At 64.1% G+C, this 14,712-nt stretch overlaps 1 protein-coding gene and 1 long non-coding RNA gene across 5 annotated transcripts in view; both read left to right on the forward strand.

Moving 5' to 3' along the window:
- LOC127465786 (symplekin-like) overlaps positions 1–14,101 on the forward strand; it is a gene marked incomplete at both ends in the record, with an annotated part of 37,129 nt that extends 23,028 nt beyond the window's left edge. The window contains 8 exon segments of the mRNA XM_051776314.1: positions 343–490; positions 3,290–3,450; positions 4,742–4,850; positions 5,721–5,752; positions 6,232–6,300; positions 7,956–8,046; positions 11,776–11,964; positions 13,923–14,101. Of these exon segments, the coding sequence (XP_051632274.1) occupies positions 343–490; positions 3,290–3,450; positions 4,742–4,850; positions 5,721–5,752; positions 6,232–6,300; positions 7,956–8,046; positions 11,776–11,964; positions 13,923–14,101 (978 nt within the window).
- Positions 1,195–3,211, forward strand: LOC127465784 (uncharacterized). 4 transcript variants are annotated; one of them, XR_007902402.1, is made up of 3 exons: positions 1,195–1,522; positions 1,839–1,959; positions 3,166–3,211. It is a non-coding gene; the product is annotated as an uncharacterized LOC127465784 (long non-coding RNA). The 4 variants fall into 4 exon arrangements; XR_007902401.1 differs by lacking the exon at positions 3,166–3,211 and adding an exon at positions 3,033–3,083; XR_007902400.1 differs by lacking the exon at positions 3,166–3,211 and adding an exon at positions 2,369–2,419.
- Positions 14,102–14,712: the final 611 nt, after the last annotated feature.

Raw genomic sequence — 14,712 nt, forward strand, 5'->3', positions numbered from 1 at the left:
AGGTGGCACCTGGGGGGTGTCCCTGCAGTGTCCCCATCCCGGTGCCACCCCAGGGGTGTCCCTGCAGTGTCCCCAGCCCGGTGCCACCCCAGGGGTGTCCCTGCAGTGTCCCCACCCCGGTGGCACCCCAGGGGTGTCCCCACAGTGTCCCCAGCCCGGTGACCCCCCCGTGCCCCCCAGGTGAGGCAGCAGGCCCTGCTCTTCATCAAGCACCTGTACAATCAGGACAAGTTGGCACCTGGGGGGTGTCCCCTTGGTGTCCCCGCAATGTCCCCACCCTGGTGACCCCCCAGGGATGTCCCCACGGTGTCCCCACCCCGGTGACCCCCCCGTGCCCCCCAGGTGAGGCAGCAGGCCCTGCTCTTCATCAAGCGCATGTACGAGAAGGAGCCGCTGCGCGAGTACGTCGAGAAGTTCGCCCTCAACTACCTCCAGCTCCTGGTGCACCCCAACCCCCCCTCCGTGCTCTTCGGGGCTGACAAGGACACAGGTGACACTGGGGACACCCTGGGGGGTGGGATGGACCTGGGGGGTGTCCCTGGGGTTGGGGACACTGTGGGGGGGGAGATTTCTGGGATGGGACATCCCCAGGGTGGGAGATCCACCCTTAAATCCCTGCAGCTCCTGGTGCACCCCAACCCCCCCTCAGTCCCCTCTGTGTCCCCTCTGTCCCCTCCTGTCCCCTCTTTGGGGCTGACAAGGACACAGGTGACACTGGGGACACCCTGGGGGGGTGGGATGGACCTGGGGGTGTCCCTGGGGTTGGGGACACTGTGAGGGGGGAGATTTCTGGGATGGGAGATCCTCAGGGTGGGAGATCTGCCCTCAACTCCCTGCAGCTCCTGGTGCACCCCAACCCCCCCTCAGTCCCCTCTGTGTCCCCTCTGTCCCCTCCTGTCCCCTCTTTGGGGCTGACAAGGACACAGGTGACACTGGGGACACCCTGGGGGGGTGGGATGGGCCTGGGGGGTGTCCCTGGGGTTGGGGACACTGTGAGGGGGGAGATTTCTGGGATGGGAGATCCTCAGGGTGGGAGATCTGCCCTCAACTCCCTGCAGCTCCTGGTGCACCCCAACCCCCCCTCAGTCCCCTCTGTGTCCCCTCTGTCCCCTCCTGTCCCCTCTTCGGGGCTGACAAGGACACAGGTGACACTGGGGACACCCTGGGGGGGTGGGATCGACCTGGGGGGGTGTTCCTAGGATTGGGGACACTGTGAGGGGGAGATCTCTGGGGTGGGACAACCCTGAGGTGGAACATCCCTGACATTGGACATCCCCAGGCTGGGACATCCCTGGGGTGGGGACAGTCCTGGTGCTTGTTGTGGGGACACTGGGGGACATCCCTGAGGTGGGACATCCCCAAGGTGGGGACACTGTGGGACATCCCTGGTGTTGGACATCCCTGGGCTGGGACATCCCCAAGGTGGGACATCCCCGAGGTGGGGACACTATGGGACATCCCTGGGGTGGCACATCCCTGTGGTGGGGACACTGTGGGGCATCCTGGGATGGGACATCCCTGGGTGGGGACACTGTGGGACATCTTTGAGGTGGCACATCCCTGGTGTTGGACATCCCTGGTATTGGACATCCCTGGGATGGGACAGCCCTGGGACATCTCCAAGGTGGGACATCCCTGAGGTGGGGACACTGGGGGACATCCCTGAGGTGGGACATCCCTGGGGTTGGACATCCCCAAGGTGGGACATCCCCGTGATGAGACATCCCTTGGGTTGGATGTCCCCGGGCTGGGACATCCCTGAGGTGGGGACACTGGGGGACATCCCTGAGGTAGAACATCCCTGGTGCTGGACATCTCTGAGGTGGGACATCCCTGAGGTGGGGACACTGGGGGACATCTCTGAGGTGGCACATCCCTGGTGTTGGACATCCCTGAGGTGGGACATCCCCAGGGTAGGACACACGAGGGTGACAATGCCACATGTCCCCCACCCCAGAGGTGGCAGCGCCGTGGACAGGGGGGACGATCTGGCAGTGCCTGTACCTGGGTGGGGTGGGGTGGGGGGACATCCCTGGGGTGGGGACACTGTGGGACATCCCAGGGGTCTGTCAGGAGGGTGACAATGCCATGTGTGCCCCCCCCCAGAGGTGGCAGCCCCCTGGACGGAGGAGACGATCCGGCAGTGCCTGTACCTGTACCTGGGTGGGGTGGGGGACACTGTGGGACATCCAGGGGGTGTGTCAGGAGGGTGACAATGCCACCTGTCCCCTCCCCCCAGAGGTGGCAGCCCCCTGGACAGAGGGGACAATCTGGCAGTGCCTGTACCTGGGTGGGGTGGTGGTGGGGGGACATTCCCGGGGTGGGGACATCCCGGGGTGACAATGCCACCTGTCCGTCCCCCCCAGAGGTGGCAGCCCCCTGGACGGAGGAGACGATCCGGCAGTGCCTGTACCTGTACCTGGGTGGGGTGGGGACCCTGTGGGACATCCTGGGGGTCTGGGGACCCTGTGGGACATCCTGGGGTCTGTCAGGAGGGTGACAATGCCATGTGTGTGTCCCCCCCAGAGGTGGCAGCCCCCTGGACAGAGGAGACCATCCGGCAGTGCCTGTGCCTGTACCTGGGTGGGGTGGTGGTGGGGGACATTCCCGGGGTGGGGGACATCCCCAGGTGACAATGCCACATGTGTGTCCCCCCCCCAGAGGTGGCAGCGCCCTGGATGGAGGGGACCATCCGGCAGTGCCTGTACCTGGGTGGGGTGGTGGTGGGGGACATTCCCGGGGTGGGGACATCCCCAGGTGACAATGCCATGTGTGCCCCCCCCCAGAGGTGGCAGCGCCCTGGATGGAGGGGACCATCCGGCAGTGCCTGTACCTGGGTGGGGTGGTGGTGGGGGGGACATCCCGGTGGTGACAATGCCACCTGTCCCCTCCCCGCAGAGGTGGCAGCCCCCTGGACAGAGGAGACCATCCGGCAGTGCCTGTACCTGTACCTGGGTGGGGTGATGGGAGGGGACATTCCCGGGGTGGGGGACATCCCTGGGGTGACAATGCCATGTGTGTCCCCCCCAGAGGTGGCAGCCCCCTGGACGGAGGAGACGATCCGGCAGTGCCTGTACCTGTACCTGGGTGGGGTGGGGGACACTGTGGGACATCCCGGGGGTCTGTCAGGAGGGTGACAATGCCATGTGTGTCCCCCCCCCAGAGGTGGCAGCCCCCTGGACGGAGGAGACGATCCGGCAGTGCCTGTACCTGGGTGGGGTGGTAGTGGGGGACATTCCCGGGGTGGGGGACATCCCTGGGGTGACAATGCCATGTGTGTCCCCCCCAGAGGTGGCAGCCCCCTGGACGGAGGAGACGATCCGGCAGTGCCTGTACCTGTACCTGGCGCTGCTGCCCCTCAACCACAAGCTGATCCACGAGCTCGCCTCCGTCTACACCGAGGCCATCGCCGACATCAAACGCACCGTCCTGCGCGTCATCGAGCAGCCCGTGGGTACCGGGGGGCACGGGGGGGCACGGGAACACCGGGGGAGGGGCACGGGGGGGGTACAGACACATTGGGGGGGGGGGGGCACGGTCACACCGGGGAGGTACAGCCACGTGGGGGGGGGCACGGCCACACCGGGATCCCCGAGCACCAGAGGGGTGGGAGGGGAGGGGATGGGATGGGAGGGGATGGGATGGGATGGGAGGGGATGGGAGGGGATGGGAGGGGATGGGATGGGAGGGGATGGGAGGGGATGGGAGGGGATGGGATGGGAGGGGATGGGAGGGGATGGGAGGGGATGGGAGGGGATGGGAGGGGATGGGAGGGGATGGGAGGGGAGGGGATGGGAGGGGATGGGAGGGGATGGGGAGGGGAGGGGATGGGATGGGATGGGAGGGGATGGGAGGGGATGGGAGGGGATGGGATGGGATGGGATGGGATGGGAGGGGATGGGAGGGGATGGGATGGGATGGGATGGGATGGGAGGGGATGGGAGGGAGGGGATGGGATGGGATGGGATGGGATGGGATGGGATGGGAGGGGATGGGAGGGGATGGGATGGGATGGGATGGGAGGGGATGGGAGGGGAGGGGGATGGGATGGGATGGGATGGGATGGGAGGGGATGGGAGGGGATGGGATGGGAGGGGGGCACTGGGATGGGAGAGGGACATTGGGGTGGGAGGGGGACACTGGGATGGGAAGGAGGGGGGACACTGGGATGGGAGGGGACACTGGGGTGGGAGAGGGACAGTGGGATGGGAGAGGGACAGTGGGATGGGAGGGGGACATCGGGATGGGAGAGGGACACCTGGATGGGATGGGGACATTGGGGTGGGAGAGGGACATCGGGGTGGAGAGGGACAGTGGGATGGGATGGAGCTCCTGGGGGGGTGACATTGGTGGCCCCGGTGACACCGTGGTGGCCCCGATTACACCGTGGTGGCCCTGGTGACACTATGGTGGCCCTGGTGCCGCTATGGTGGCCCTGGTGACACTGTGGTGGCCCCCGGTGACAGTGTGGGTGGCCCTGGTGACACTGTGGTGGCCCCAGTGACACTGTGGTGGCCCTGGTGCCGCTATGGTGGCCCCGATTACACTGTGGTGGCCCCGGTGATACCATGGTGGCCCCGATGACACCGTGGTGGCCTTGGTGACACCGTGATGGCCCAGGTGACACTGTGGTGGCCCTGGTGCCGCTATGGTGGCCCTGGTGACACTGTGGTGGCCCTGGTGATACCATGGTGGCCCTGGTGACACTGTGGTGGCCCTGGTGACACCGTGGTGGCCACAGATCCGCGGGATGGGCATGGGCTCCCCCGAGCTGCTGCTGCTGGTGGAGAACTGCCCCAAGGGCGCCGAGACCCTCGTGACGCGCTGCCTGCACAGCCTCACCGACAAGGGTGGGCACTGGGGGGCACTGGGGGGTACTGGGGGGTACTGGGAGAGCACTGGGAGCACTGGGAGGGCACTGGGATGGCACTGGTGACGCGCTGCCTGCACAGCCTCACCGACAAGGGTGGGCACTGGGGGCACTGGGAGCACTGGGAGGGCACTGGGAGCACTGGGAGGGCACTGGTGACGCGCTGCCTGCACAGCCTCACCGACAAGGGTGGGCACTGGGGGCAATGGGGGCACTGGGAGCACTGGGAGCACTGGGATGACCCTCGTGACACGCTGCCTGCACAGCCTCACCGACAAGGGTGGGCACTGGGGGGCATTGGGAGGGCAATGGGGGCACTGGGAGGGCAATGGGGGCACTGGGAGGGCAATGGGAGCACTGGGAGGGCACTGGGATGACCCTCGTGACACACTGCCTGCACAGCCTCACCGACAAGGGTGGGCACTGGGGGGCATTGGGGGGTACTGGGAGGGCACTGGGAGCACTGGTGACGCGCTGCCTGCACAGCCTCACTGACAAGGGTGGGCACTGGGGGGTACTGGGAGGGGTACTGGGAGCACTGGGATGGCACTGGGAGGGAACTGGGAGCACTGGGATGACCCTCGTGACGCGCTGCCTGCACAGCCTCACCAACAAGGGTGGGCATGGGGGTGATGGGAGGGCACTGGGATGGCACTGGGAGCACTGGGAGGGCACTGGGATGGCACTGGGAGAGTGTTGGGTACACTGGGAGGGCACTGGGAGCACTGGGGGTCACTGGGAGCACTGGGGGTCACTGGGAGTGGTTCAGGGTTACTGGGAGGGGGGTCACTGGTGTCACTGGTGGTTACTGGGAGCACTGGTGTCACTGGTGTCCCTGCCCCCCCCGCAGTGCCCCCCTCTCCCGAGCTGGTTCGCCGGGTGCGGGATCTGTACTGGGAGCATTGGGAGGGGGGTCACTGGGAGTGGTTCAGGGTTACTGGGAGGGGGTCACTGGTGTCACTGGTGGTCACTGGTGGTCACTGGTGTCCCTGCCCTCCCCGCAGTGCCCCCCTCTCCCGAGCTGGTTCGCCGAGTTCGAGATCTGTACTGGGAGCACTGGGGGTCACTAGGAGCACTGGGGGTCACTGGGAGTGGTTCAGGTTACTGGGAGGGGGTCACTGGGAGCACTGGTGGTCACTGGTGTCCCTGGTGTCCCCACAGTGCCTCCCTCTCCCGAGCTGGTTCGCCGGGTGCGGGATCTGTACTGGGAGCACTGGGGGTCACTGGGAGCACTGGGGATTACTGGGGGTTACTGGGAGCCCTGGGGGTCACTGGGAGGGGGTCACTGGTGTCACTGGTGGTCACTGGTGTCCCTGCCCCCCCCGCAGTGCCCCCCCTCTCCCGAGCTGGTTCGCCGGGTTCGGGATCTGTACCACAAGCGCCTGCCGGACGTTCGGTTCCTCATCCCCGTCCTCAACGGGCTCGAGAAGGTCAGGATGGCCCTCTGGGTGTCCCCAATGTCACCTCTATGTGTCCCCTCTGTGTGTCCCCTCTGTGTGTCACCTCTGTGTGTCCTCTGTGTGTCACCTCTGTCACCTCTGTGTGTCCCCCAATGCCACCTCCTGTCCCCTCCTGTCCCCTCTGTGTGTCACCTGTGTGTCACCTCTGTCCCCTCTGTGTGTCACCTCTGTCACCTCTGTGTGTCCCCAATGCCACCTCCTGTCCCCTCCTGTCCCCTCTGGGTGTCCCCTCTGGGTGTCCCCAATGTCACCTCTATGTGTCCCCTCTGTGTGTCCCCTCTGTGTGTCCCCTCTGTGTGTCCCCTCTGTGTGTCACCTCTGTCACCTCTGTGTGTCCCCTCTGTCCCCTCCTGTCCCCTCCTGTCCCCTCTGTGTGTCCCCTCTGTCCCCTCCTGTCCCCTCTGTGTGTCACCTGTGTGTCACCTCTGTCCCCTCTGTGTGTCCCCTCTGTCACCTCTGTGTGTCCCCTCTGTCCCCTCCTGTCACCTCCTGTCCCCTCTGTGTGTCACTTCTGTCCCCTCCTGTCCCTTCTGTGTGTCCCCTCTGTGTGTCCCCTCTGTGTGTCCCCTCCTGTCACCTCTGTGTGTCCCCTCTGTGTGTCACCTCTCTCACCTCTGTATCCCCCTCTGTGTGTCACCTCTGTCCCCTCCTGTCCCCTCTGTCCCCTCTGTGTGTCCCCTCCTGTCACCTCTGTGTGTCCCCTCTTTGTGTCACCTCTGTCCCCTCCTGTCCCCTCCTGTCACCTCTGTGTGTCCCCACTGTCCCCTCCCTCCTGTCCCTCCTGTCCTTCCTGTCCACTCTTGTCCCCTCTGTGTCCTCTCTGTCCCCTCTGTGTCCCCTCTGTCCCCTCTGTGTGTCCTCTTATCCCCTCTGTGTGTCCCCCTCCTGTCCCCCTCCTGTCCCCTCTGTATGTCCCCTCTGTGTCCCCTCTGTCCCCTCTGTTCCCTCTGTGTGTCTCCATTGTCCCCTCTCTGTCCCCACTGTCCACGCCGTCCCCCCCATCCTTCCTGTCCCCTCCTCTCCCCTCTGTGTCCCCTCTATTCCCTCCTGTCCCCTCTGTCCCCTCTCTGTGTCCCCTCAGTGTCCCCTCTGTGTCCCCTCTCTGTCCTCTGTACCCCCCCTGACTGGCTGTTGCTGTTTTGGGGCAGAAAGAGGTGATTCAGGCACTGCCCAAACTCATCAAACTCGTCCCCTCCTGTCCCTTCCTGTCCCCTCTGTGTCCCCTCTGTGTCCCCTCTGTGTCCCCTGACTGGCTGTTGCTGTTTTGGGGCAGAAAGAGGTGATTCAGGCGCTGCCCAAACTCATCAAACTCAACCCCTCTGTCCCTTCCTGTCACCCCTGTCCCCTCTGTGTCCCCTCCTGTCCCCTCTCTGTGTCCCCTCTCTGTGTCCCCCTCTGTGTCCCTTCCTGTCACCCCTGTCCCCCCCTGTCCCCTCCTGTCCCCCCGTACCCCCCTCACTGTCTGTTGCTGTTTTGGGGCAGAAAGAGGTGATTCAGGCACTGCCCAAACTCATCAAACTCAACCCCTCTGTCCCTTCCTGTCACCCCTGTCCCCTCTGTGTCCCCTCCTGTCCCCTCTGTGTCCCCTCTGTGTCCCCTGACTGGCTGTTGCTGTTTTGGGGCAGAAAGAGGTGATTCAGGCGCTGCCCAAACTCATCAAACTCAACCCCATCGTGGTCAAGGAGGTTTTCAACCGACTGCTGGGGACACAGCACGGTGAGGACATGGGGACATGGGGACAGGACATGGGACAGGGGGACATGGGGACACAGCACGGTGAAGGACAGGGGACAGGGGACAGGGGACAGGGGACATGGGGACAGGGGACAGGGGACATGGGGACAGGGGACATGGGGACATGGGGACAGGGGACAGGGGACATGGGGACAGGGGGACAGGAGGGGACATGGGGACACAGCACGGTGAGGACATGGGGACAGGGGACAAGAGGGGACAGCAGGGGACATGGGGACAGGGGACGGGACATGGGGACACAGCACGGTGAGGGAAGGGGACAGGGGACATGGGGACATGGGGACAAGGGACAGGGGACATGGGGACAGGGGGGGACATGGGGACAAGGGACAGGGGACATGGGGACACAGCACGGTGAGGGACAGGGGAACAGGGGGACAGGGGACATGGGGACTGGGGACATGGGGACATGGGACACAGCACAGTGAGGGACAGGGACATGGGGACATGGGGACATGGGGACAGGGGACATGGGGACATGGGGACACAGCATGGTGAGGACATGGGACAGGACGGGACAGGGGACATGGGGACATGGGGACATGGGGACATGGGGACACAGCACGGTGAGGACATGGGGACAGGGGACAGGGGACAGGGGACATGGGACAGGGGACATGGGGACAGGGGGACCTGGGGACAGGGGACACAGCACGGTGAGGGAAGGGGACAGGGGGACAGGAGGGGACATGGGGACACAGCACGGTGAGGGACAGGGGACAGGGGACATGGGGACATGGGGACAGGGGACAGGGGACATGGGGACAGGGGACGTGGGGATGTGGGGACACAGCACGGTGAGGGACAGGGGACAAGGGGACAAGAGGGGACAGCAGGGGACATGGGGACACAGCATGGTGAGGGGACAAGGGGACAGGGGACATGGGGACAGGGGACGGGGGGGACATGGGGACAGGGGGGACACAGCATGGTGAGGGACAGGGGACATGGGGACAAGAGGGGACAGGGGACACGGGACATGGGGACAGGAGGGGACAAGGGACAGGGGACGTGGGGACAGGGAGGGGACACGGGGGACATGGCGACACAGGGCCTGGTGGCTCTACAGGGACAGGGATCAGTGGGGACAGGGGACATCCCTGGGGTGGGGACATCCCTGGGGTGGGACATCCTTGGGGTGGGGACAGTGTGGGACATCCCTGGGGACAGTCCCAGTACTCCCTGTGGGGACAGGGGACATCCCTGGGGTGGGGACAAGGGACATCCCTGGGGAGGGACATCCTTGGGGTGGGACATCCTTGGGGTGGGGACAGGGGACATCCCTGTGCTGGGACATCCCTGGGGGGGGGACATCTCCCATCCTCCGAGGCCACCCCACGGTGGGACCCCAGCCCTGTCCCCTGACCCCCCCTGTGTCCCCTGACCCCCCCTTGTGTCCCCTGTCCCTGTCCCTCCCCATCCCCTGACCCCCCCCTATGTCCCCCATCCCCCTGACCCCCCCCCCATGTCCCCTGTCCCTGTCCCCCATCCCCTGACCCCCCCTATGTCCCCCATTCCTGACCCCCTCCCATGTCCCTGTGTCCCCTGTCCCTGTCCCCATCCCCTGACCCCCCCCATGTCCCACATCCCCTGACCCCCCCGTGTCCCCTGACCCCTGTCCCTGTCCCCTGACCCCCCCCATGTCCCCTGTCCCCTGACGTCCCCTGTCCCCTGACCCCCCCCATGTCCCCTGACCCCCTCCCATGTCCCCTGTCCCCCCCATGTCCCCTGTCCCTGTCCCATGTCCCCTGACCCCCCCCATGTCCCCTGACCCCCCCGTGCCCCCCCCAGGGGACGGCTCGTCGTCGGTGTCCCCCCCTGAACCCGGGGGAGCTGCTGGTGGCCCTGCACAACATCGACTCGGCCAAGTGCGACATGAAGTCCATCATCAAGGGTGGGGCTGGGTGTGGGGGCACCCGGGGGGGCCACGGGGGGGGACACCTGGGGGGGGACACAGGGGGGGGGCCACCTGGAGGGGCCATTGGTGGCCCTGCACAACATCGACTCGGCCAAGTGCGACATGAAGTCCATCATCAAGGGTGGGGCTGGGCAGGGGGGCACCCCGGGGGGGGCCACGGGGGGGGACACCTGGGGGGGGACACAGGGGGGGGGGACACAGGGGGGGGGACACCTGGGGGGGGGCCGTTGGTGGCCCTGCACAACATCGACTCGGCCAAGTGCGACATGAAGTCCATCATCAAGGGGTGGGGCTGGGCAGGGGGGCACCCGGGGGGGGCCACGGGGGGGGGACACCTTGGGGGGGGACACAGGGGGGGGGACACAGGTGGGGGGGACACCTGGGGGGGGCCGTTGGTGGCCCTGCACAACATCGACTCGGCCAAGTGCGACATGAAGTCCATCATCAAGGGTGGGGCTGGGCAGGGGGGCACCCGGGGGGGCACAGAGGGGGGACACAGGGGGGGGGACACATGGGGGGGACACCTGGGGCTGACACCTGGGGGGGCCGTTGGTGGCAGATATGGGCTGGTCTGGGGGAAAAAATGTGGAGAAAAATGGGGAAATGTGGCCAAAAGTGGACAAATGTGGAGAAATGTGGTCAAAAGTGGACAAGTGTGGACAAATCTGTCGGACAAATGTAGAGAAATGTGGACAAACATGGACAAAAATGGAGAAATGTCAAAGATGGACAAATAGGGGACAAATGTGGACAAATCGATTGGACTAAAAATGGACAAACCTGACCTGAAATAGCCCAAACTGGCCCAATCTGACCCAGTTTTTGCCCCCCCAGCCACCAACCTGTGCTTTGCTGAACACAACGTGTACACCCCGAGGTGCTGTGGGACAAACATGGACAAACCTGACCCAAACTGACCCAAAGTACCCCCAATTTCTGCCCCCCCAGCCACCAACCTGTGCTTTTGCCGAGCACAATGTGTACACCCCGAGGTGCTGTGGGATGAAAATGGACAAACCTGACCCAAATCCAGACTGATCCCTGGTTTTTTTGTCCCCCCCAGCCACCAACCTGTGCTTTGCCGAGCGCAACGTGTACACCCCCGAGGTGCTGTGGGACAAACATGGACAAATAGGGACAAATTGGTTGGATGAAAATGGACAAACCTGACCTGAAATGACCCAAACTGGCCCAATCTACCCCAATTTTTATCCCCCCAGCCACCAACCTGTGCTTTGCCGAACGCAATGTGTACACCCCCGAGGTGCTGTGGGACAAAACTGGACAAACCTGACCCAAAATATCCCAATCTAACCCTGTTTTTATCCCCCCAGCCACCAACCTGTGCTTTGCTGAGCGCAACGTGTACACCCCGAGGTGCTGTGGGACAAACATGGACAAATAGGGACAAATTGGTTGGATGAAAATGGACAAACCTGACCCAAATCCAGACTGATCCCTATATTTTTTGCCCCCCCCAGCCACCAACCTGTGCTTTGCCGAGCGCAATGTGTACACCCCCGAGGTTCTGTGGGACAAACATGGACAAAACCTGACCCAAACTGACCCAAACTGACCCAAAGTACCCCAATTTCTGTCCCCCCAGCCACCAACCTGTGCTTTGCTGAACGCAATGTGTACACCCCCGAGGTGTTGTGGGACAGAAATGAACAAATAGGGACAAAAATGGACAAATGGGGACGAAAATGGACAAACCTGACCCAAAATGACCCAAACTGACCCAATGTACCCCAATTTTTATCCCCCCCCAGCCACCAACCTGTGCTTTGCCGAGCGCAATGTGTACACCCCCGAGGTCCTGGCCGTGGCCCTGCAGCAGCTGCTGGAGCAGAGCCCCCTGCCCGTGCTGCTCATAGCGGACGGTGATCCAGGCCCTGGCCTCGTACCCGCGCCTGGGCGGCTTCGTCATGAACGTGCTGTCCCGGCTCATCATGAAACAGGTGATGGCTGGGTGTCTGTCTGTCTGTCTGTCTGTGTGTCTGTCTGTGTGTCCATGTGTCATGAACGTGCTGTCCCGGCTCATCATGAAACAGGTCCTGGGGATGGCTGTGTGTCCATCTGTGTGTCTGTCTGTGTGTCCATCTGTGTGTCATGAACGTGCTGTCCCGGCTCATCATGAAACAGGTGATGGATGGGTGTCTGTCTGTCTGTCTGTCTGTGTGTGTGTCCATCTGTCCATCTGTCATGAACGTGCTGTCCCGGCTCATCATGAAACAGGTGATGGATGGGTGTCTGTCTGTCTGTCTGTCTGTGTGTGTGTCCATCTGTCCATCTGTCATGAACGTGCTGTCCCGGCTCATCATGAAACAGGTGATGGATGGGGTGTCTGTCTGTCTGTCTGTCTGTGTGTCTGTGTGTCCATCTGTCCATCTGTGTGTCATGAACGTGCTGTCACGGCTCATCATGAAACAGGTCCTGGGGATGGCTGTGTGTCTGTCTGTGTGTCTGTCTGTGTGTCTGTCTGTGTGTCTGTCTGTGTGTCCATCTGTCCATCTGTGTGTCATGAACGTGCTGTCCCCGGCTCATCATGAAACAGGTGATGGATGGGATGGATGGCTGTCTGTGTGTCTGTGTGTCTGTCCATGTGTCATGAACGTGCTGTCCCGGCTCATCATGAAAACAGGTGATGGCTGGGTGTCCATCTGTGTGTCTGTCTGTGTGTCCATCTGTGTGTCTGTCCATCTGTCATGAACGTCCTGTCCCGGCTCATCATGAAACAGGTGATGGCTGTGTGGCTGTGTGTCCATCTGTCTGTCTGTGTGTCCATCTGTCCATCTGTGTGTCATGAACGTGCTGTCCCGGCTCATCATGAAACAGGTGATGGCTGGGTGTCTGTCTGTCTGTGTGTCTGTGTGTCCATCTGTCCATCTGTGTGTCATGAACGTCCTGTCCCGGCTCATCATGAAACAGGTGATGGATGGCTGTGTGTCTGTCTGTGTGTCTGTGTGTCTGTGTGTCCATCTGTCTGTCCATCTGTCATGAACGTGCTGTCCCGGCTCATCATGAAACAGGTCCTGGGATGGCTGTCTGTCTGTCTGTGTGTCTGTCTGTGTGTCTGTCCATGTGTCATGAACGTGCTGTCCTGGCTCATCATGAAGCAGGTGATGGGGATGGCTGTGTGTCCATCTGTCTGTCTGTGTGTCCATCTGTGCGTCCTTCGTGGCTGTGTGTCCATCTGTGTGTCCATCTGTGTGTCTGTCTGTCCCCCTGTCTGCCTGTCCTCCTGTCTGTCCATCTGTGTGTCCCCATGTCTGTCTGTCTGTCTCTGTCCATCAGTCCTTCTGTCTGTTTGTTCCCCCTGACCCCCTGTGCCCCCCCAGGTGTGGAAGTACCCCCAAGGTGTGGGAGGGGGTCCATGAGGTACCCCCCTGTGCCCCCCCCTGTGCCCCCAAGGTGTGGGAGGGGTTCTGGGGGTGCCCTGGGGGTCTCTGCCCCCCTGTGACCCCCCCCCGTGCCCCCCCTGGTGTGGGAGTACCCCAAGGTGTGGGAGGGGTCCCGGGGGTGCCCTGGGGGGTCTGTGTCCCCCCCTGTGACCCCCTCTGTGCCCCCCCAGGTGTGGAAGTACCCCCAAGGTGTGGGAGGGGTCCCGGGGGTTGCCCCCCTGCCCCCCCCTGTGACCCCCCCCCTTGCCCCCCCAGGTGTGGAAGTACCCCAAGGTGTGGGAGGGGTTCTGGGGGTGCCCTGGGGGTCTGTACCCCCTCTGTGACCCCCTCCCGTGCCCCCCCAGGTGTGGAAGTACCCCCAAGGTGTGGGAGGGGTCCTGGGGGTGCCCTGGGGGTCTCTGAATCCCCCCCCTGTGCCCCCCCAGGTGTGGAAGTACCCCCAAGGTGTGGGAGGGGTCCCGGGGGTACCCTGGGGGTCTGTACCCCCCCTGTGACCCCCCCCTGTGCCCCCCCAGGTGTGGAAGTACCCCAAGGTGTGGGAGGGGTTCCTCAAGTGCTGCCAGCGGACCAAGCCTCAGTCCTTCCCGGTGGTCCTGCAGTTGCCCCCCCCCCAACTCGCCGCCGTCTTCGACAAGTGCCCGGAGCTGAGGGAGCCCCTGCTCGCCCACGTGCGGGGCCCTCACCCCCACACCAGGTGACCCCTGACCCCCCCTCTGTGCCCTCACCCCACACCAAGGTGACCCCCATGACCCCCCCCTCTGTGCCCTCACACCCACACCAGGTGACCCCTGACCCCTGACCCCTCCCTGTGCCCTCACCCCCCACCAGGTGACCCCTGACCCCCCCACTGTGCCCTCACCACCCCCACCAGGTGACCCCTGACCCCCCCCTCTGTGCCCTCACACCCCCCACCAGGTGACCCCTGACCCCCCCTCTGTGCCCTCACCCCACACCAGGTGACCCCTGACCCCCCCCACTGTGCCCTCACCCCACACCAGGTGACCCCTGACCCCCCCCCACTGTGCCCTCACCCCACACCAGGTGACCCCTGACCCCCTGACCCCCCCCACTGTACCCTCACCCCACACCAGGTGACCCCTGACCCCCCCCCCCGTGCCCAAAGACCCTCCCAGGGGAGCCAGGACCCCCCCAAGGTGGCACTGACCCCCCCCGGGGTGTGTCCCTGGGTGTCCCCCCCCGTGCCCCTCACACCCCCACCAGGTGACCCCCTCCCCCAGGTGACCCCCCCCCGTGCCAAGGAACCCCCCCCGTGCCCGGGGACCCCCCCCCAGGGTGTCCCTGACC

Source organism: Manacus candei, unplaced genomic scaffold, assembly GCF_025592945.1.
Source record: "Manacus candei isolate 608988 ecotype Guabito, Panama unplaced genomic scaffold, ASM2559294v1 h1tg000489l, whole genome shotgun sequence".
NCBI lineage: Eukaryota > Metazoa > Chordata > Aves > Passeriformes > Pipridae > Manacus > Manacus candei.